Genomic DNA, 23,695 nt, shown 5'->3' with positions numbered 1-23,695 from the left:
TGATTTATGGAAGTTACAAAACATATTCTGAGTATTCATACGTTAGCTAAATGGGGTCAAAATATTTTCTCCCAGGTTCAAGTTTCTCTCACTGGTTTCTTTATGATGTCTTTTGAAAAGTAAAAGTTTTTAATTTTTTTTTTTTTTGGTTTGATTTTGTTTTTTAGAGAGAGAAAGAGTGTGTACATGAGCTTGCAAGTGGTGGAGAGGGGCAGAGAGAGAGGAGAAAGAGAATCTTAAGCAGGCTCTGAACTTGGCACAGAACCCCCTACAGGGTTCCATCTGAGATCATGACCTGAGCCAAAATCAAGAGTCAGAAGCTTAACTGACTGAACCACCCAGGTATTCCAAGAAGTTTTAAATTTTAACGCAGCTCAATTTATTTATCTTTTATGGCTAGACGGATTGTGTTTTACATATGAGATCCTTCCATACCTCATGGTTCTGAGGTAATTCTCCTATATATTCTTTAGTTTTTATAAGTTTTTAAAATAGTAAATCAATTCAGTAATGATTTTTATGAAAGATGTGAAACACAAGGTCCAATTTCAGTTTCTTTTAATATAGATAACCAGTTGCCTTGAGACCATCTAGTTAATAGTTCATTTATTTTCTGCTGATATGTGAGACATCTCTATCAAGTTTATATATGAGCTTGGGTTTATTTCTGGGCTCTCAGTTTTGTTCAGGTTATAAATATATGTCCACAATTATCACAATATCTTAATTACTAAAGCTCTTTAAAGTAAGTTCTAATATCTTGATAGGACAGTTCCCTCCACTGTTTCCTCTTTTCATAAAGTATCTTGATTAATTTCCTCCATATAAATTTTAGGATCAGTTTGCCAAATTTCTTTAATATGCTCTGGGATTTTTGGTGAGAATTGACATGTTTACAGTATTTTTCTATCCACAAACATGGTATAGATCTCCAGTTCTTTATAGCCTTTAAAACGTCTTTGAATGAAGTTTTCTCCATAAATGTCTTACACGTCTTTTGTTCATTTTATCTCTGAGTGCCTATTTTTGGCTGCTAGTGTCTAGAACTGTAAAGAGTTTTGTATAGTTGCCCTATATCCAGTCACCTTGCTGAACTATCTCAGCAAGTATAATAATTTTTCAAATTTCTTTTGAGTTTTCCTTGTAGACAGTTAAGTTCTTCAGGATTTAATTTTGTTGCTGTTTCTTTCTCATGGAGAATGGTCATGTGTTTCATGGTTTTTAAAAATTGTGAGCCACCATGGGGTTGAATTTGGCAGAACCTCTGAGAGCTTCAATGGAAGACTCTTCTTGAGAAAGGATTTGTGTTTGGTTCTTTGGGGGAGCCAAGCAGATGCTATGGTTCTGATACCATTTCAGTCCCCACTGAGGGTCCAGGGAAAAGTCCCTGGTTCAGCTTCTCTTACTTTTGTTGTCCCGGTTTGATCCCAGTACTGTTCTGTGCCTGTGCATTTCCCCCTAAGGCAACCCCTCCCCCCCAGCTCTTTTCTTTCCCTTGGAGATTTCCTTTACTTGCTTGCAAGCCCACTGATGGCTTAAAACATTCCTTTGTTTTGTGTGTAACCAGGATCCAGCTGCATTGTAGCAGACGGCTTGGCAAGCATTTAGTCTGCCATTTTGTTGGTGGCAGGCGTTCTCGGTTTTTATTTAAAACAAAGCAATGTCAGGTAGTAAAATATCTGAACGTGTCCCAATTTTTTTTTATAGCAAACCCCCGCGCCCCGTCTTCTCTATTTTCCTGATCTGAAGATGGGCTGAATTGGTATGGAGTGTAGTAATCTCATACAAGATTAGGGTTTTTGCTTTTTGTTTTGTTTTGGTATTTATTTATTTATATGTTTGTTTGTTTGTTTGTTTGTTTGAAGTGAGGGAGCTGGCTGGTGCCCAGAGGAACATCTCCTCCCTCTTTCTGCAGTCAGGAAGTCTTTGACACAAATGCTTCTTTACTTGGGCTGCATTGCTTTGAGTTGAAATCTCCAGTCACAGAGAATTAAATGTCAAGGTGGTTTTGTGAGGTGGAAGAATCTCTCTGAGGCAAGTGGAAAAAAGCCACAAAGTGCTGCGGATTTCAAACCTTCCCCAAGGATTGAGAGAGCAGGAAACATGGCCATTACAGCTCCAAGAGCTTCGAAGAGGGCTCTGTAATAACAGTGGATGCGGTTGTAACAAAATAAAATACACAGCTTTTGTGTCAGTGGGGGGGTGGGCAGCACTCGCTAGCCTGCCCCCCTCCTTCATTCCTCTGAGCCGCACACCCTTCCGCTCTACCCCCTGCCAGTGGCCTCATCATCATGCTTCATCATATTCTTTTCGAAATTTGCAGCTTACCTCCCCATCTCCTCATTAACCTCTACAGCTCTTGAGTAAAGAGATCATCTATAATTTACCTTTTTTTTTTTTTTTTTTTCCGAGGCTTGCGTGCTATCTGTCCTACAGGAGCTGCGGGGCGAGGAGCAGGACTTAACACATTCCATGTTTTCGTGTGGATAGAACTTTCTGGCAAAACTCAGTCCTCCTACAGCAGTACTGATTGGCACAAATACCTTTTCTGTCATCCTGGATTATCAACTTTTTTAATTTTAATTAAGATATGATTCTTAATTTATTTATGGCTGTGTCAGATGGTTACCATTACTGACTGGGGTACAAAGGGTTAAGCTGGAGGCGTGGTCACTTCCTGGAAGCCTCTGGAGGAGCACCTGAATTTGTTCATGTTCAGCTGCAGTCCTGTATGTTGTATAGCGCTGGATATTGTCTTCACTGGGATAGTGTCCTTCTTCTTAAGAGCGTAGGTGTGCAGATCAATTACAGTGTTCCAGCACTCTGCTCAGACCGCACATGCGTTACCTCATTCACGTCTGGATTTACTGTACAACGACATAAAGTTGGTGTCTTGTCCCACAGCTGGAGCTTGGGGTCATGCAGCCCTCATACAAGTCACAGCCAGTAAGTGGAAGAGCTAGGATTGTACTTTGGACTTCTTGGCCTCAAAGCCTGGGGTTTTAACCACTATACGAGTACAACTCTCAATCTATAAATTAACATGTAACCTCCTTGTAGATATCCTTATTATTTTCAGAAGGTTTGGCAGTTTGTCAGTTGTTTTGTTTTTGTTTTTTAAGATTTTATTTATTTGACACAGAGAGAGAGCGAGATCACAAGTAGGCAGAGAGGCAGGCAGAGAGAGGGGGAAGCAGGCTCCCCGCTGAGCAGAGAGCCCGATGCAGGACTTTATCCCAGGACCCTGAGTTCGTGACCTGAGCTGAAGGCAGAGGCTTAACCCACTGAGCCACCCAGGCGTCTCCTACTATTAACGTTTTAAATGAGTACAGTCTGGTTGCTATGATTAATAAAATAGTTTTGAAACATGATTATTAACTAAAGTGCCTGGTTCACTTATTATTAACCAGCACCTGCTTAATGTTACTCACTAAAATGCCAGATTTCCCTAATGCCTTTTTTTCTTTTCCAAAACCCCATCCAGGACAACACATTTTAAAAAAAGGTTTTATTTATTTATTTGAGAGAGAGAGAGAGAGATTGAGCACAAGCAGGGGGAGCAGCAGGCATAGGGAGAAGCAGTCTCCCTGCTGAGCAGAGAGCCCAATGCAGGACTTGATCCCAGGACCCTGAGATCATGACCTGAACTGAAGGCAGAGTCTCAACCCATTGAGCCTCACAGGCACCCCAGTTTGTCAGTTTTATAGAGTTAGTCGGTGACAAAGTGGGATTTGAGCTACAATGCTTAGCACCCATGTCTCTGCTCATACTCTTATTGTACATTTACCAAGTGCCATGACAGTAGCTTCCAGGTGTGTGTGTGTAAATGAAAAAATGCCTCAGAAGCCTGTCTAGTCAAATGTTTCATGTTCTGAAAGAAAAGAAATGTCAACCTAGAATTGTCAGCAAAAATATCATTCAGAAATGAAGATGAAACAAAGCCATGTTCAGACAGTAAGGACTGCAAACATTTATTGCCAACGTACCTGATTTAAAATAAGTATCTAAGGGAGTTCTTCAAGCAGAAAGAAAATGATCCAGATGGAAATATGGAAATGCAAAAATAAATGAGGAATACCAGAAAGGGTGGGGTGCCTGTGTGGCTCAGTCAGTTAAACTTCAGACTGTCGGTTTCAGCTCAGGTCATGATCTCAGGGTTGTGGGTTTGAGCCCCACACTGGGCTCCGTGCTTGGCATGGATTCTGCTCCAGATTCTTTCTCCCTCTCCATCTCCCCAAATAAATAAAATCTTAAAACAAAGGGTACCAGAAATGATAAATAAGTAGACTAAATGAAATAACAGTAATTTTTTAAAGACTTTATTTATTTATTTGAGCTAGAGAGAGCTCGAGAGAACACAAGCAGGAGGTGGGGTGGAGAGGGAGAAGCAGACCCCCCACTGAGCAGGGAGCCCAATGCGGGGCTTGATCTCAGGACCCTGGAATCATGTCCTAAGCTGAAGGCAGACACTTAGCTGACTGCGCCACCCAGACGCTCTTGAAATGATAGTAATTTGTTACAAAATTTAAAAAATATATAGAATAAAAATGAATTAAGTATTAACTATAGGTATAATTAATATAAATATTAACATTAAGATATATAGAGAATTAAAAATTAAAATTGAGTTCCAAAATAATGCAAAAGATAGAGAGATAAATGGACATAAAGTGTTAGATGGTTCTAATATTACCATGGCAGTGGTAAAATTATAATTTGAGTAAGACTAGTGACTTAAGGTTGCATATTGAAATATTTAAGGTAATTATGAAAAGAATAATGCGAGTATAAAGCTATTAAGTTAATAAGGAGAAAATAGAAAAATAAGAATATTAATATAATATTACCAAATAAAAATGCAAAAAAAAAAAAAGGGAAATGTAACAGATGGGTCTAAAAGAAAACAAATCGTAAGATGGTAGATATAAATCCAAATATAACATTACCTCTAAATGAACTACAATCTCCAGGAGAGGAATAATATGATCACATTGTACTTAAAGAAGAAACCTCATAAAACTGAGCTACATGCTGTTTACAGGAGACATAGTTTAAATTTAAGGAGACAGAATATTAAATGTAAAGGAATGGAAAGAAATACATATACCCTCACCAGAAATAAAACAGGTAGCTCTCCTAATAGTAGACAAAGTTGACTTTAAGGCAAGAAACACTGACAGAAATAAAAAAGGGAAATTTTTTTAATCATAAAAGAGTCAATCTATTAGTACAATGTGACAGTCTTAAATCTGTATGCACTCAATGGCATAGCTTAATTTTTTATATATTTATGGGAAAGGTTTAGAGAACTAGAAGGAGAAACAGATAAATTCACGGTAAGATTGATATTCTTTTATGCACCTCTTTCCATAACCAATAGAATAAGCAGACACAGACACAGTAAGTATACAGAAGATGTGAATAACACGATTAGTACATCTGATCAAAATTTTATATGTGGAACACTGCACACCATAATTACAGAAATGACATTTGTTTTAAGTGCATATGGGACATTTGCCCAAACTGACCATATGCTAGGCCATAAAGATGTCTCAGCAAATGTCAAATGATTGACATGATTCAAAGTTTGTTCTCTGTCCATGAAGGAGTTAAACTAGATATCAGTAATTAAAAGATAACTGGAAAAGTCCCACACCTGGAAATTAAATTATACTCCTAAATAGTCCATGGTTAAAGGAGAAATCACAACTGGAATTAATATTTTGAACTAAATGATAATGAAGATATGACATATAAAAATTATGGCATGTAGCTAAAGCAGTGGCCAGAAAGAACTCTAACCTTAAATACATATATTAGGATTTAAGATGGAAAATTAATCGTCTCAAGGAACTATACAAAGTGAACAGCAAATCAAACCTAAAGAATGTGCCAAGAAGAAAACAGTAAAGAGTAGAAATTAATAAAATACTAGTTTATACCTTAGGAAATTGCTAGTTGTCAACTACTTTGATTTGTAAAAATGATAGTTTCACATGGGTCATATGGTTCCTAACAGGAGACACATATGGTTTTATATGTTTTCTATAGGAAACAAATAATAGAGAGGGTAAACAAAGCCAAAAGTTGACTCTTTGAAAAGGTTAATAAAATGGCAAACTCTTAGCTGATTATGAAAATAGAAAAAAAAATCAACTATCAATATCAAAATTGTAAAAGGGAACATCACTAAAAATACTGCAGACATTAGCAAGACAATAAAGTAATACTGAGAATAGATTTATGTCAGTAACATTGAAAATAGTCAAAATGTGATAATTCTTCAAAAAGCTCAAGTTACTAAAACTGACAGAAGAAGAAATAGAATATCAGGGTAGTCTAATATCTACTAAAAATATCAGTTCATTCATAAATATTGTCCCCCCAAAACCTGAATTTCAAAAAGTTTGATTGAATTCTTCCAAACATTTAAGAAAGAAATGGCATTTAAAAAAAAAAAAAAAAAACAGAGGATGGAAACAGAGAGTCATTTCCCAGCTATGGGGTTGCATAACCTTGATATCAAAATCTGATGAAAACATTACAAAAAGCAAAATTATGGAAAATTTTTTTCATGAGCATAGATACAAGAAATGCTAAGCAATCTATCACTAAACTGAGTCCAGCAGTATGTAAGAAAGATTATGTCTCACCACAAAATGGGATTTATTCCAGAAATAGAAGGGTGGTTTAGCCACAATTGTAACTAACCACTGTAATTCACAACTTAAACAGGACCGAAGAGAAAAATCACAAGAACACTCTAATACATGCAGAAAAGGCATCTCAGAAAATTCTGTAGTCATTTTTGTTTAAAAGAAAAAAAATTCTTTTAAACTAGGAATAAATAATGCCTTCCTTAATCTGCAAAAAAATCTGTAAAAGAAAAAAACAAAACTATGGTATAGTATAGCCAGGCCCCTTGCAGTGAGGGGCCCCAGGGCATATGCTATAGCATCCGCTTGGAGCTTCCGCAGTGGGTCCAAAGTTTGTGTGCACGGACTCATTTCAAGAACTATAAGTTTTTATAATGTGAGAAAAAAAGCCCCAAACAACAGGAATTGCACATTGTCGTTACATCACTAGAGGGTAGTTTGATAGAAATCAAAAGACTTTATCCAGTGACTTCTGAATATGGACATGATAATGGGGCTGCAGCAACTATATTGCAACCCAAAGACAGTAAGTGTGAAAAATGAGTAGATGTTCATGTGTTTTGAGAACTCTGAGACAAGTATGAGGATGTCTTCTTAGAACTCTGAAACAGTGACTATGGAAAAATGAGTGTACACTGAGCCCTTTTGCAACAGCAATGAGAATGAAATAAATCGGGGTGCCTGGGTGGCTCAATCATTAATCGTCTACCTTTGGCTCAGGTCCCGGGATCGAGTCCCGTGTTGGGCTCCCTCCTCTGTGGGAAGCCTGCTTCTCCCTCTCCCACTCCCCCTGCTTATATTCCCTCTGTGGCTGTCTCTCTCCCTCCATCAAATAAATAAAATCGCTTTTAAAAAAAGTGAAAAAATTATAATATGGGCAATAGTATGAATTACCAAAGACAAACTAAGCCTGAGTCAAAATGAACAAAGGCTGTTTATCCGTAAGCCCAGGGCACAGGGACCTCTGCCCTCACTTTCATTTCAGCGGGAGCAGGAGAAAGGGGTTAGAAAGGAGTCAGATTCATACAGGAAATGGGAAACACCAAGGTCTTCTCTAGTTTCTAAATGTTCTGTTAAGGTAGAAATTTTGGAAATGGAGGAGACTTTCTAATTGGTCTTGAGGTACTTTTGACATGGACTACAATAGGTCCAGCCCCATATTGCTTGGCAGAGGAGTTTCCACCCTCCCCAAATGGTCTGCAAAGCCCACCCAGCCCCGTTTGTCCTTCACTCTGCCCTCCAGGAATGCCAGCTTCCTTCTGCATCCTCCAAAGTATGATGATCTCTTCTTCCTCCAACTATGAGATGTTTATACTCCAGTGGGAGATAAACACACTATCAGATAATTCTAGAAAGGGGTATAAAATTATAAGTGGAATTAAACTATGAAAGGAAGGAACATATAAGATAAGAAATTGGCCAGATTGGAGAATTAAGCCTGCCTTATCTGATAAGGTTTGAGGGCTGAATGATTTAGAGGCAGACAGTAAGGGTGAGGGGGAAGATGAAAATAGTATATGCAAAGGCCCTGAGGCAAGAAAGTATAATCATTATCAGGAATGGAAAGAGAGAGCCCAGAAAACAAAAGGTATAAGCAAGAGTCTTATATACTGTGATGAGGATTTTGGTCTTACTACCAGAGAAGGGTGGTATTTCAGGCAGGTGGTGACATGGTAATAGTTCAGTAGAAAACCAGTGTTTACCTGCAGGATAGATTGGGAGGCAGCTTAAATGCCAGGAGACCAATCAGAGGGAGCTGCTGCAGTCCTGGCTAGAGAGAATGGGCTATGAAAATGGAGAGAGTTGGGTAGATTCCAGAAATATGTGAGAGGTGACATTGACAAAATTTGATGATGGAGGCATGGGGGGGTGCGGGGAAATTGGGGTACCATAGAAGACCCTTGGATTTTGGTTTCCCTGGGGGGATGCTAGTAGTTCTTTTGAGGCAGGAGCTCGGCCTGGCCCAGGTCAGACTGCAGAGCAGGAGCCATGCACCCATCCACTGGGGTGGGGTAAATCTGAGATGTTGCTGCGACCCGAGAAGTGGTGAGAGGTCAGGCAGGCAGAGCAAGGAGCAGGGGTCTGCAGTCCAGAGGGGAGGTCAGAACCACATAAAAAATTACTTGCCCTTCAAACCTAAGTAGTAGATTTGCCCACATTTGTTTTAAGTTTGAGAAATTATTTGGTTTTCATTTCTTCGTTGTTTTTTTCCTCCCCCTTTCTTTGGACTGCTTATTTTATTTTTCCTTCCTGCCCCTCTCTTACTGTGTGTGTGTTTTTCTTGACGGAGAGGCTTCTCAAGGCCATTGCCTCCATCTCTATAGGTGGGACGTGCCTCTCGCCTCGGCAGCCTTCCCAGATCACTCTGGGGCGTTAGCAGCAGACAGACAGACAGACTGCAAAAGGGACTGCGTTTGCAAGGTCTTTAGAGATTATTTGAATGTGGGACCCAGGTTGGTATTTGGGGTGAGCATATTCACCGTGCAGAGGACACGCACTGTGCCTGGGTCCCTTGCATAAGACATGCCTGCTGCCTGTCGGTCTGCAGGCATGGGCTCCGTCTTCACCCTCCCCCGGGGAGCCCGCTGTTCCACCGCTTCCAGCATCTGGCGGGTCTTCAGACAGAGCTGGTGGGGAGGAGAGAAGGGAGAAGCCTCGAGGGGAGGGTTTGTTTCCAAGCACCTGTAGAAGCACCTAGGAGGAATTTTCACAAGTCCGTCAGATGAGCCCGCGTGAAGACAAGCAGCCCATCTTCCTAAGTGAAACTTACTAGGCTGTGCTGATTCAGAAACCCAGAACCGCATGGGGTAGATCTGCATCCAGAATCCAAGGAAATGTCACAGTAGGAAAAGGACTCCAAGTGCTTCAGCTGGCAGAATGTTCTAAGGATTGCTGAATTGGTGTTTCGTTCCAGTGTTTTAAAAATTTAAAAAAGAAAAAATGATGCTCTGAGAAAATCTATATTTGCTACCAGTTAATGTTATACACAGCTGAGTCTGAGGGACAAAAATGTGTCTTCCGCATGAAGGTGGTTTTGGGGCGTGGCCTAGCAGATTGACCCCCCACCCTGGGAAGCCCACTCTGGCTGTTGTCACCTCTGATTTCTGTGCAGTGGAACTTGATGGCGGGTCTGGCGTTGGGCCCAGCGAGCACTGGCTTATCGCCGGGGGTGGGGGGATTGTCTTCCCGGCTGTGACAGCCGAGGAGGAGCCCAGTGTCTCTCAGACAGTCAAGCTGTTATTTTTGTGGTTGGTGCCATCGAGTTTGTTATGTTCCCAAATCATTTTCCCAAGGAAATTTCTAGACCAACTTGCAATTTTTACCGAGGTTAGTTTTCCACGTGGAACTCTTCTACCGCATGAGAGGTAGATGCTCAGGAGAAAGAAATACACCAACGTCCATGGGTCTCTGTGTGACCAGCATGCAGGGCTGGCTTGGGACCATGCACTGTCCGAGGGGTTTAGGAATATTGAACCGTCAAGGGCTCACGTTAATCTTCTGAGCTCGGTGCTTTTAGGGTCCTCCTCTTAATGGTGAGTCAGCAGTGGCATACATAGGTCAGTCAAGTGGCCGGGGCCATGGGGAGACTGAGCAGTGGGGCCAGGCTGTGACCCAGTGTTTTCCCCTGCTGGGCCGACTGTTGAGCCTTGAACAATGCAGGGGTTAGGGGTGCCGACACCCTATACGGTTGGAAATCTGTGTCTAACTTTTGACTCTCCAAAAAAACAGTTACCAGTAGCCTCCTGCTGGCCAGAAGGGAGCCTTACTGTTAGCACAACGGTCCATGAATACACATTTTACATGTGTATTCTGTACTGTGTTCTTACAGCAAAGTAAGTAGAGAAAAGAAAATGTGAGAAAATCTTAAGGAGAGAAAATACGCTGACAGTACTGGCCTGTATTTATCAAAGAAAATACATGTATGCGCGGACCCGTGTGGTTCAGGGTTCCACTGGATCTTCCTTATTGCTGCACCTCTGCGTAGAAGAGGGGAACATTGTAAAGATTTATTTATTTATTTATATTTTTGAGGTGGGGGCTGGGGACAGGATGGGTGGGAGAGAGAGAGTCTTAAGCAGATTCTGCACTGAGCGTGGCTTGATCCCGTGACCCCAAGATCCTGACCTGACCCAAAACCAAGAGTCAGATCCTCAACTGACAGCCCCACCCAGGCTCCCCAGAGCTGAATATTTTAAAATATGTAGTTCCAGTGATGTTTTATTTTCTCGTAGGAGTGACTGGGTGACCTCTTTCAAGGTCATGGTGAGCAATGACAGCCATACGTGGGTCACTGTTAAGAACGGATCTGGAGACATGGTGAGTTTCATGTTCCCTCTGTCCATGCCCTTGGTGTGGGGCTGCACAGGTCTCTGCAAAGAGAGGTGATGTGTGCCCCCCTCCGTATCTGCTGATACTGTGTCAACTCAAACCGACGATGGATAATGTGCTCATCCCTTGCCCACCTCCCCCCCCCCGCCTCCCGGCTTCCGTGCCCTGAAGTTCAGTGCCCAAGTGGCCCATGTAGCGCTCATGTGAAATTCTGAGCTGCTGGGATGCAGCTTCTTCCACAATCCACAGGTCATGTGGGGGACATGCAGCACAGCCAGTGTGCCTGCGCCCCTCATAGCTGCTCGGTTGCAAGAGTTTTCCAGCTTTCTTTAATAATCCATCTTTCCACTTCATGATTTGCTCCAGATTAGCCGGTTCTGATCACGTCAGCCTCTGGTTCAGGTTCTCAAGCACATCCATCCTCCTGTGGCATCCGGAGTCTTCCCTAATCTGACGGCACCTTCGGTTTCAACCTTCTTTCTCTCTTACCCCCTGCACACATTCCTCCTGCATCCCAGAAGTGTGGGCCTGCTGCTCTGCTCTTTCTGAAGCCCACCTCTGGGCTTCTCCAGTCATTCCCTCTGCTTTTCTCTAGAATCCCCCACCCCACAGGTCTATAAAGGCCAGTTCAAACGCCACCTGCTCCCTGAAGGTCTGCCTCGTCCTTTCCTTCTTCGGAAATCCCAAAGCTCCGTGGCCGTCCCAGGACACTCGTAGATTTCACCCAGATTATCAAAATATTCCCTCCTCCTCCTCTCTCCACTACCCCAGAAGATGGGGGCTTCCTGAGGGCAGGGTCCATGCCTGATCCATTTCTCTTCACCACCCCGAATGCGCCCCCAACACTGGGGGTTCCTTAGTGAAACCTTATGGAATGAGTGAATTTCCCTTTTGTCCCTTGATAATCGAGCTCTAAGAGATTTGGCTTTCCCCCCCCCTTGTGCATAGTAGATATTTGAAGGAAACAGTGAGAAGGAGATCCCTGTCCTCAACGAGCTGCCCGTCCCCATGGTGGCCCGCTACATCCGCGTCAATCCGCAGTCCTGGTTCGACAACGGGAGCATCTGTATGAGGCTGGAGGTCCTCGGCTGCCCCCTGCCGGGTGAGCCTGCCCTTCCCGACTTGCTGCTGGGGTGGGGTGGGGGGTTGCTGATGGAGAACAGGTGCCTAGCCAAGGTGACCGGAAACAAACCAAGCAATATTATTCTCATGTTAAAAAAAAAAAATACTAAGTCTATTGCAGAATATTTTGAAAACCTAGCTAAGCAGAAGGAAAATAAATAAAAATCTCCCCTCATCCCACCCAGAAACGCCATGCTTATTTGGGGAGTAGCAAAGTGATGTGCCAGCTGTGCTTGTGTCTGCCGGGAATGGTGCACGTTTCATGGCTGAAAATTCACTCAACACTACCACTCCGAAGCAAGCAAAGAAAAAAAAATTAGAGAAAATTTTTCATAGCATATTTAATTGTCCCTGAGTGCTCCCACTACTTGGAGTAGAGGAGGTAGCCAAAATTAATTTTAAATGTGACCATGTACACAGTCTCTCTCTAAGTCGCTTTGCTTGGGTGCCTGTGTCTTTGGGTAAATGCCTCTTTATCTCCCGCGGCCTATTTTCACTTGATGCTATCTGGGTGTGATCTCAGGGTGCCAGGAAGAAGGGGACTTGAAGTCGCAGGTGTGTCCTCTGGAGCCCTGCTGGTATTTTCTCTGGACAGGCTGATGTGGCCTGGCTCATGGCTGCCTTGGTCTAGCCTTTCAGAGCTTGGGAGTTTGTGCCCATATGGAGCCTGTAGATGACCCCCGCCATCTGCAGGGCAGGAAGCTAGCTCCTAGCACATTCCTAAGCCTCTTCATTAAGGCCTATAGGAATTCCTCCATCCCTGTGCACCTGAGGTCTGTCCCTAGGGAACAAGCAACACAACTTCGGGTTATATGGTTTTCCTTACTGCCCTCGTCTAGTGGGAGAGGGAGGCTTTGCTACTTCTGGGGTTTGCCCAGACTTGGGGAGGGTTATCATCGGCTCTGATGCTCTCAGGAGCCAAGATAGCCAACAGCTATTTCTGTAGCCCTTCAGCCCCCCTCCCCCACTGTGGACTTATATTTATTGATTTTCAAAGCATGTTTAATGTCGTTTATTGCTTTTCTCTCAATCCCATAATATCCAAGTTCTTGCTTTGCCAAGTACGAATTTTTAGAACGCAAACTCTGTATTGGTGAGAAAGATGGGTCTATCTGCCTACCTACTCACACTCACACAAGACAGATTCTTTGTTATATATTTGGACTTACTATCTTACAAAACTTTTTTTTAATGTCATTAAAACTATTAGAGACCATCTGTCTTGTGGATGCATTTATCTAGTCTATAGACAAAAATCCTGTTTGTAATTGCCTTACCGTGGGAAGTTCAGTTGTTTCCAATATTTTGGTTCAATAAAGAACCACACGAGGAACGTCTTTGTTTCCGTGTCGCCGTGTGAGTCCATAATTACTGTGTGAATTGTAGGATTATTCAAGCACAGGATGAGTACTTACGTGAGATTATGATAAATAGGGTCGCTGGTGCAAAGGACATGTGTGTTTCAAGGCCGAGCCTGAGAGGCTGTTGTAAGCCAGCCTGATCTAGGACCCGGGCCTCCTTTTGTGGCTGGTTGGTCCTGCAGTGGTCACTCAGGTCCCACCTGCTGCCACCCAGGGCCCGCTGGGCTTTCCAGACGTGGAGAATCTGCAGACTGAGACACAGGCGGGTGTCTGAGAGGCCCGCTTTGTGCCAGGCCAGGAGGCCTGGATTCCTGTATCGCTCATCACAGCCTCCGTCTGCTTGCTTGAAAGAGCAGCGCTGTGGTTTCTCTCTGCAGCAGGAACTCATCCATTGTTGGTAAAGGGCAAAGGGCAGCCTGTGACAGAGTCTCATGAAACAAATATTTCCCTGTGAAGTTATTCTTGGTTGTGTGTGTGTGTGTTTGAAGATAGGTCCTTGGGGGTAATTAAACACAAAGGCAGAGTTACAGCATTAATTCTAGGTGGGTGGCAAGGACAGACTTGGACTGGCTTTATTTCCAACACCAAACATTTAGGGCCATCTCTCTTCTAGAAGTTACATAGCAGTCTGCCTAGAGGGGAGCTGGCCTTTGTCCGTGCCTCCTGGTGGCAGTCACATCTGAGGGACTGGGGCAGCCCAGGGGCCCCCACGTCCATGTGGGTAAGTGAACCTTGCTCATCGCCCTGCTGAGGGCACAGGCCCTTTGTGGGAGGTAATGAGGCCAAAGACAGAGATGACCCAGCCAACTCAGCCGCTCAATCCTAAGGTGACCTTGTGGTCTAAATGCAATCTCCCAGAGTCTGTTTTTCCGGGAACTCTTGTTTATGAAAAATTCATTTACCTTTGCTTCTGCTCTCTTTGTTCCGTGCCTCCCATCTTCCTGAGAACTCTCCGGTCAGGGCAGAGGAAGGTGCTGAGTCTTTTCAAGCTTTTGTGAGTAATGTGTCCAGAAATGTTTGAACTGGAAAACGAATTACCGCATGCCATTGTCTATTAATAGGATTTTTAAAGCTCAAAAGGAAAAGAAAATGGAGAGTTGTTTATGGTTACAGTTTCAGTTTGCAAGATGAGAAGGTTCTAGAGATCTGTCTCACGACAATGTGGATATACTTAACACTAGTCAACTGTACTCATAAAGTTAGGATGGTAAATCAGACATGTATCGGACCACAATTAAAATTTTTTTAATTCAAAAATTATTTTATTATTCTTTTTATCCCCCTCAATTTGTCTATTGGAGCATAGTTGATACACAATGTTACATGAGTTTCAGGCATACAGCATGGTGATTACGCTGTGCTCACCCCTAGTGTCGCTCCCGTCTGTCACCGTAAATGTGGTTACAGGATCAGACACTGTCTTCCCTGTGCTGTGCTTTTCATTCCCGTGACTTAGTCATTCCATAATCGTAAGCCTGGACCTCCCGCTCCCCTTCGTCCACGTTTGCCCCACCCCCAGTCCCCGCACTGTCCCCGCACTGTCCCTGCACGCGGGCAACCCCCAGTTTGTTCTCTGTACTTACAGATCTGATTCTGCTTTTCATTTGCTTGTTTATACATTTGTTTTTTCGAAATTCCACATGGGAGTGAAATCATATAGTACTTGTCTTTCTCAGTCTGACTTATTTCACTTAACATAATACCTTCTTGGTTGTTCATTATTTAAAAGTAAAAAAGAAGAAGAAGAAGAAGAAGAAGAAGAAGAAGGAAGAAGGAAGAAGGAAGAAGGAAGAAGAAGAAGAAGAAGAAGAAAGAAGGAAGAAGAAGAAGAAGAAAGAAGGAAGAAGAAAGAAGGAAGAAGAAGAAGAAGAAAGAAGGAAGAAGAAGAAGAAGAAAGAAGGAAGAAGAAGAAGAAGAAGAAAGAAGAAGAAGAAAGAAGAAGAAGAAGAAGAAGAAGAAGAAGAAGAAGAAGAAGAAGAAGAAGAAGAAAGAAGAGAAGAATTCATGTCCCGTTCAGGGAAGCTGGGTGGACAGAAAGGGCATGCGTTCCTGGTGCGGTCAGGTTCACGGCCTGCGATCACCCCCGCACCTGTGGTCTTGTGCCGCTTGTGGGAGAACTCCACGCCTCGCTTTTCTCACGTCTGAAGCGGAGACATGAGCTTCCCTGTGGAACCGGGACCACGTCCTTCCGCTCCTGCATTGCCCCTTCCTAAAGCATCCCGGTGAGATGACCCAAGCCCTCCCCGTGTACCTATGGAAGGACCTGAGTCTCCCTGCCTCACCTGCCCCCCGGTTCTTCTGGGGCTAGCCGGAGGGGTCTCCTGCCCTTGCCAGGGAGTTGCCTTCTGCCTCCTGCTTCCCGGGCCTTCTCTCAGTGCTGCTCCTGGTCAGCTCACGCCATCATCCCCCTCCCCCCTGGATTCGAGAGCAGCAGCCTCCTCAGATGCTGATCCACGTGAGGGCTCCCTGCTGAGGTTTGGGGATAAAAATGGGGCTTTGCTGCATGTAACATGGAACCACACAGACCTGACTGTCAGCATTTCTGTCCCTAAGGCTCCTGGTCATCCCAGCAAAGGGGATCTGCGGACTGCTGCCATGCTGCCCAGACCGCGCCCTCTCGGCCTAGACCTCTCCTCGGCTTCCCACTTCCTGTCCGGCTCCGTGTTCCTCTGACTTCCTGCCCCTTGGGCTTCCGGGTTGGGGGAGGGGAATGAGTGGGATTGACACACCTGTTTCTTTTCTCTTTTTCTTTTTTCTATTTATTTATTTCTGTTAATCACCACACAGTACATCATTAGTTTTTGATATAGTGTTCCATGATTCATTGTTTGCGTATAACACCCAGTTCTCCTTGCAACACATGCCCTGCTTAATACCCATCACTGGGCTCACCTCCCTCTGCTCCAAAACCCTCAGTTTGTTTCCTGGAGTCTATAGTCTCTCATGGTTCGTCTCCCGCTCTGAGTACCCCCCTTCATTGTTCCCTTCCTCCTTCTAATGTCCTCCATGCTTTTCCTTATGCTCCACAGATAAGTGAAACCATATGATAATTGTCTTTCTCTGCTTCACTTATTTTACAACATAATCTCCTCCAGTCCCATCCATGTTGGTGCAAATGGTGGGTGTTCATCCTTTCTGCTGGCTGAGTAATATTCCATTGTATATATGGACCACATCTTCTTTATCCGTTCATCTGCTGAAGGGCATCTCAGCTCCTTCCACAGTTTGGCTACTGTGGATGTTGCTGCTATGAACATTGGGGTGTATTTTCCCCATCTTTTCACTACATCTGTATCTCTGGGTAAATACCCTAGTGTAATTGCTGGGTCGTAGGGTAGCTCTATTTTTAACTGTTTGAGGAATCTCTGCCCTGTTTTCCAAAGTGGCTGCTCCAGCTTGCATTCCCACCAACAGTGTAAGAGGGTTCCCCTTTCTCCACATCCTCTCTAACACTTGTTTCTTGCCTTGTCAGTTTTTGCCATTCTAACTGGTATAAGGTGCTATCTCAATGTGCTTTTGATTTGAATTTCCCTGATGGCTAATGATGATGAACATTTTTTCATGTGTCTGTTAGCCATTTGTATGTCTTCTTTGGAGAAGTGTCTGTTCATGTGTTCTGCCCATTCTTTGCTTTGAACATCTGTTTCTTTTTTAGATAGAGACCAGGAACTCTGTGCTCTTCTCCCATCCCGGCTAGATGGAGTCTGCTCTTGCAGAGCCATGAGTTCCACGAGAAGGACTCTGTTGCTCCCTGGAAGGCATGCAGGCTGCTCTCCTTCCCTGCCATTGTTCACCGGCTCTTCTGTTCCTGATGCACAGACCCCTCCCCCCACCGAAGACAGCAAGAGCCATTTGCAGAGTGCCCTCACACAGTGTGGAACGAATGTCATTTCTCCCACTTTCCCCTCCTTTCTTCTTCTACTGCCCTTGCTTAGACCATTTGGTATGTTTGTAAGGTCAGCAGCCCCCATGGATGGTGGGAAGTTGAGAGAGAAGATGTCTCCTTTTTGTCCTGGTTTAGTTTTGTCCTCTGTGTGTGCTGCTCTTAGGACCTGCTGATGGGGATAAACCTCTACTTTTCGAGAAACCAGAAGGCCTCCCTTGACCGGGCTGTCTATCCACCCATCCACCCCTTCACTCATTCCTCACTCGTGCATTCCTGCATCAAACCCATAGGATGTGCCTATTCTGAGGCAGGGCCCAGGGATTTGGAGACAGGACAGATGCCTTCGCTGGCCCAGGAGCTCTTGCAGTGCAACTAGGGAAGCGTGTCGGGCATCCTTACCCCCAGGGAAGCCCGCTCACTTCGGGGGGATCCAGCCTTGCTAATGGCCACTGTCCTCCCTGCGACTGAGGGCAGTGTGCCCTTATTGAGTTTCAATAAGCCTCGGTTTCTCTTCTTGGTGCAAGTGCCCCATGTTGACTGCTGGGGAACTGTAGAAACATCAGCACTCTGGAAAAAGTCTCTTCTGAGGGTTCCTCCTGTCACTCAGGCTGCACATTGGCCCCGGGACTGTCTGGAGAAGTGGCGTCAGCCGAGCGAGCAGAGGGCTTGCGGGTTTCGGTGTGCAGCCCAGCAGAGCATTTGTGTGGGGAGATTATAGGAAATGGGGGTGAAAGGAAAATAGCCCGAGTGATGTGCTGCTGCCCCTTCGGAACCACCTGCAGTGCTGGGTTTGACGGCTCCAGGGACGGTAATGACCCGCCAGCAACACGGGCTCTGCTGGGGCTTCCTGGCCCTCCCCTGGCTCCTCTTGGCATGACCTTGTCATAAGAACAGTCCGGTGGGCTGTGGGCGGAGGTGACTTGTTTTCATCGAGGGGCCAGCTCGTTGGTTCTCGGGCTGCATTTGGTCCCAGGCCGTCTGCACTCAGGCGTATGTGCAGGGGGTGTCGGGGCTGAGGTCACAGGGACACAGTGGCGGGCACTTCCTTGGGGCGAGGCTGGCCTTGAGGCAGGTACAGGAAGATCTGCTGTGGCAATGAGCGTCCGGTGGCCTCCTCGTCCTCAAAGAGTGCTATGAGGCAGGCAGCCCTTTTTTTTTTTTTTTAAATAAGGTGATTCTCATGTAATGTCCATTGAACCACTTTAAAGATACGGGTCAGTGGTATTTAGCATACTCACGACGTGTTGCAAGCACCAGCTCTGTCCAGTTTCTGAATTTCCTCGTGGACCCATAAACCCACCCAGGGCCCATCGAGTCGTCACTTCCCGATCCCCTCCGCCATCCCTGTGACCTCTAGTCTCTGCCTCTATGGATCTCCTGCCCTGGAGAGGAATGGCAGAGGCATCGTGAGCCCAGCGATTCCAGCTTGCATGGGATTCTCCTTTATATTAAAGATAGCCTCTCCGCTCCCTACTGAGCGCCCGCTCCTGTCAGGCAAGGTCCCCAAAGCAAGCAAACAGCAAAGCACAACAGTCTGAGAACCTTGATCCCGCTACCCTGGATTTCCAGGAATGCGTTTTGGCCTGGAATTATCACTGTTGTCATGAAAAGAGCCCCATGGAGTGAGCTGGCGTGTGTGGGGGGATGGGAAGAGCAGGTGTCCGCAGCGGTGAGGAGGTAGGAATGTCCTGGCTATTAGCAGTCTCCTCGGGCTGCCGTAAAGACTGCCCAGACCTAGGTGGTTTGGAATAATAGAGAGTTACTGTCTCGGTCCTGGAGGCCAGAAGTCCTACCTAGATCAAGGCGTCAGCAGGGCCGGTCCTTCGGAGGCTGGGAGGGGGAACCTGCCGCCGTCCCTACGCCAGCTTCTGGGGAGTCATCTAGCAGTCTTTGGGTTCCCTATCTTGTAGACGCCTCACTCCATCTGTGCCCTCAGTCCCACAGAACCTTCTCCCCACGTGCCTACCCCTGTGTCTGCACCCCCCTTGCTAGAGACACCAGGCAAATGGGTCAGGGCCCACTTGAATCACCCCATTTTAACTTGCTGACCTCTGTAAAACCCTCTCTCCAAATAAGGCCCCATCTGGTAGGGCTATGGGTTAGCACTCCAATGTATCTTTTGGGGGGGCATTATTCAACCCCCAAAAGGCATAATCTGTAGGCAAGTTCGGGGTGAGCAGGACTTTAAGTAGCTGAATAAGAGAAGAAAAGTCAGGGGGATGGTTTTAGGCTTCACACACCCTGTTGGGAGTTCGTCCACATTGCTAAGGTGTTCCAGAAGGAATGAGCTGGTGTTCAGCCCATATGACGTGTGAAACCACACTCAAAGGGAAGTAGGAGACTGATTCTCCCAAGCTCCATCTGTGAGGATAAAGGCCTCACAGACTGAATCAGGACTTAGGTTTCCAATGCCAGCAGCCCTACTCTGATTAGCTTACGGGGGGAGGGATTTGGGTTCACTTACATGAAAATTCCCGGGGTGGCTTGGACTCTGACTCTGGCTTCAGGCAAGAATAGGTCGCCTGTGTCGAGATCCTCCCAGGGGGTCAGGGCTCCCCTCGTGTCTGTCTCATGGACAGAAAGATCAATACTCCAGATTCATCCCACCGTCCAAGGAGCTCCAACAGGAGACTCTCCCCCTACAGCTCTGGGAGGAAAGTCTTCTGATTCCTTCCCAGCTTGGCTCCTAGGATCTTGGGATCACCTCTGAGCCAACGACAGTGGACAGAGGACACGTGTTTTATGGCTGGACCCTGGTCACAACGGTGCAAAATGGTGCATGCTGGGCACGGCAATTTTATCGAAACATCTGGAATGGATTCCCCACAGGAAAGGGGGATCTTTTGCCCACAGAAAGAAGAAGGTGCCAGTAGTTTGACTAACTGGCTGGAACTGCAGACTTGGGACCCCAAGAGGGCCAGACTTGGGTCTTAGTCCTCGCTTTACCTATTCTCTTCACCGCTAGTACTGAGCTTTTAATAGGTTCTCAGTAAAACTTTATCCAATCAGAATCCATTGACAAACAACTACTTGCTCAAAATGTGGGACAATGGGAAGTTGGGAGGAGAATTGATCCGTGGTTTCAAGACCGCTCCGGAACTTGTACCCTTGTCCTGAGGCAAACTGACTAGTCTTAAGGAAGGCGGAAACGTTGCCAAACGTGGACCTCCTTTGTTCTTAAAATTCTGAGTTCTACTTCAATCCTTTTGGAGAACCTTGAAGGTATAACTTGTGTTTGAAGACAAAGGGGCTTTAAAGAGTTTTGGAAAGAGGCTGCTGGGGCTTGGGGAGTGTTGCGTAGCTCTTAGAAAACATCATATGGGTAAATGAAGTATAAATTAATGGGAAAACTATGCTTTGCTTTGCTTTGAAACATACAGGTTTGGAAACCCAGGGAACTGCGGCTTGCGTGTGGTCAGCTCACACTCCCCCAGAAGGAAAGTGCTAGAAAGCTGCTGGGGGGCCTGTGCGAAACCTGACCCCTGACCGGCTTCCGCTCTTTCCTGGGCCGAGGGGCAGCCTCTGCCTCACACTCACTCCCTTCAGGCCCAGTCCTTGTCTCCCATGGCATTATTGGCAGGTGATACTTTTGCGGATGTTAAAATCTGGGTTTTGGCATCTGGGTGTCTGTGTGATTTTGAGCTCATTACAGGGGCCTCGGTTCTCAAGGTGAGAATGGGCGAACCCTGGCAAGGTCGGCTGTGGCGGCCACAGCCCGGAGCCCGGTTGGTGGCGCCGGCGTGCAGGGTGTATCCTGGGCTTCGCTCCTGCTGCAGCGTGCTCAGCACTTTAACATGGTGCCCCTTGGACTCCCAGCCTGGGGACTCAGTAGAGATTGTTTTTGCTGTGGATTCGGATTCTGGAGGTCTGGGCTGGTCTCACAGGCAGCTGGTCTGAGGAGTACCTTTGGTGGCAGAAATCGGGACCCGCGGCTCCCGATACCACTTGGAGCACACGCTCATCGCTGAGCCACCAGCATGCCGCCACTGCCTCTGGACACCCCCCCCCCGCTTTGAGCCTCTTGAACCAAACCCACAGCTGCTGTGGCTCCAGCCTTGCCTACAGGATGCCTGGGTGAGGAGAGCCCCCTGTGTCTAAAGCAGCATGTTCTTGGGCAAGGATTTCTGGCTTCATTGTCCAGATGGAGATGCCATGGGGCTGGGTACGGGTCGGGTCCAGGGAAAGACCTCCAGATCCACTGAGGGCTCCTCCCCTTTATCCTCCTACTCCCTCCTCTTCCCCAGCCTGTCCTTTCTCCTGAGCATCCTTTGTTCTCGTAATTATATAAACAACAGGGCTTACTTACATGTATTAAAGGAAAAGGTCAATTTATATGGGAAAGAGAATCAAGTCAAGAGCAGACCTCTCGTCCTAGACCCCCGAATCCCAGTCACCATAGGTGATCAGTGTTTTCAGAGCCTGATCATGCCCGTTGGGGTCTCCGACTCCAACAACAGAAACCCCAGCCCCCCCAAGTTTGGTGAGTAAGGGAATTCGACAAGTCCCGTGAATGGAAGTAGGTCCTGATGCTGGCGGGGTTCTCTCTGTCCTCTACTCGGGAGAGATTCTCAGTCACTCCTCAGTGCCATCGAAGTCCTCCCCTTCCATCTGGACCAGGAAGAGTCACCAGGCTGTGCTGGCCTCTGCTTGATTGACGTGAGTCCTGCAGGCTTCCTGAGCTGGGATGCGAGGTCTGTCTCCTGGAAGCACTGGGGTGATTCCCAAACCACACAGGGTTTCTGTTAGGAAGGATGAAAGTGGACTGAATGCTGGATGAGTAACTCGTAGTAAGCACCATACTTCCAGAAGTTTCCGTTTATGTATGTATACCGTTGTGATACTTGTTCACTCATTCATTCATTCATTCATTCAGGGCCAACAGTTTGCCCGGCACATAGATCATTCCAGCTAATACCAACCATGAACCAATGAGGGAAGTACCTTTCTTCCCTGTTTCCGGTGAAGAAACTGAGGCAGAGACTGCTGCAGGGACTTACCCAAGGTCACACAGCACTTCATAGAAGAGTGGAGATTTGAACCAGGCATTCTGGCTCCAGGTCCATCTCCACCACTGGCTAATTCTGAGTCCTAAGATGTTTCTCGAAAATTGACTCTCACCTCTGTGCCCTTGTTAGAAGCTGGAGATTGGGTCGTGTCTCCATGCGAATCAGGCAACTAACAGAGCCACCGCAAGCCACTGAATTACCCGAGTGAATTCCAAACCGTATTTCTGTCCCCAGATCCAAACAACTATTATCACCGAAGGAATGAAATGACCACCACCGACGACCTGGATTTTAAGCACCACAGCCACAAGGAAATGCGCCAGGTAAGTTCTGGATTTCTCAGGGCTGTTATTACCTGTACCCAGAAGAACAGTGTTGTTTGTTTTCCCTCTAGAGATTAGGGTGATGTGTTTGGGATAGAGGAATCCGAATGATTGTTTTGGTTCTCTGAAACCACCCTGAATGCTTGTAGTCTCTACGTTGAGAAGGCCTCACAGGGCTTCCGGTGACCAGACGAGGTCTCCCTCTCCAGCAAGTGGTTGGAACAGAATCTGGACCCAGACTTTTCTGATTTGATAATAGTTCTTAAGACTCACTGTGTGTTTGAGTGATAATTCACTTAGTCATAGGCAGAGTTAAAGAAGAAAAAGGATCTAGAACACCACTGATATAAGTAACAGCCAGAAGCCTTCACGTAGGACCCACGTTAATTTACTGTGTTAGCAGTTGACCTGCAACAATGTGGTCAGCCCTCCGCACAGGCCCCGGAGGGCAGGGACTGTTTCCTGACCTTACTGATGGGGAAGCCTGGTCACTGAGGAAAGCTAGAGCTCTGCCCCCTAGTTATTCACTCTCTGATTCTCCGTCTTGGTTCTATCACGGAATCACCTGGGGAAATTTGGAAAAACACCTGTGCTTGAACCCCACCTCAAGCCACTTTTTAAAAAGAATCCTTAGGACAAGGGCCCAGTGGTCTAAATATTTAACAGGTCTCCTTGTTTCTAATGTACGGCCAGTCTTCGGAGCTGCGGCCCCATACCTTTACGGAGCTCAGAGCCTTCGCGCCATTCAGAGCAAAAGTCCATCCCAGCTGAGATTATCCCCAGATTTGGTTCCAGAAACCAAGTAATTCCGAGCCGTGGACGGTGTTTGCATGCTGGGCCCAGAAGGGAGAAGGGACCAGCCGTTAATTAGGACAAGATGAAAGAGCAGGCAGGGCCCTTGCTGAGTGCTTTGCCTCTGGAACCCTGTCCGGCCTTTGCCCCCGGCATGGTGCTAGGAAAGATCAAGGGAGGCTGACGAATGAGAAATCCTGGGATACCTGAGAATCTG

The 23,695-nt window shown here is 45.9% G+C and overlaps 1 protein-coding gene across 2 annotated transcripts in view; it reads left to right on the top strand.

Annotated features, from left to right (window-relative positions):
• The window catches only part of CPXM2 (carboxypeptidase X, M14 family member 2), a gene marked incomplete at its 5' end in the record, with an annotated part of 122,752 nt that overhangs the window by 72,470 nt on the left and 26,587 nt on the right, over window positions 1–23,695 (top strand). For both annotated transcript variants that reach the window (XM_082721649.1, XM_082721650.1), the window contains 3 exons: window positions 10,892–10,976; window positions 11,940–12,090; window positions 22,598–22,686. In XM_082721649.1, coding sequence (XP_082577775.1) covers window positions 10,892–10,976; window positions 11,940–12,090; window positions 22,598–22,686 — 325 coding nt within the window. The remainder of the gene's footprint in view (window positions 1–10,891; window positions 10,977–11,939; window positions 12,091–22,597; window positions 22,687–23,695) is intronic.

Source organism: Mustela nivalis, assembly GCF_964662115.1.
Source record: "Mustela nivalis genome assembly, chromosome: 2".
NCBI lineage: Eukaryota > Metazoa > Chordata > Mammalia > Carnivora > Mustelidae > Mustela > Mustela nivalis.
The sequence above is the reverse complement of the archived record's forward strand: the minus strand, read 5'-3'. Positions and strand labels throughout refer to the sequence as shown.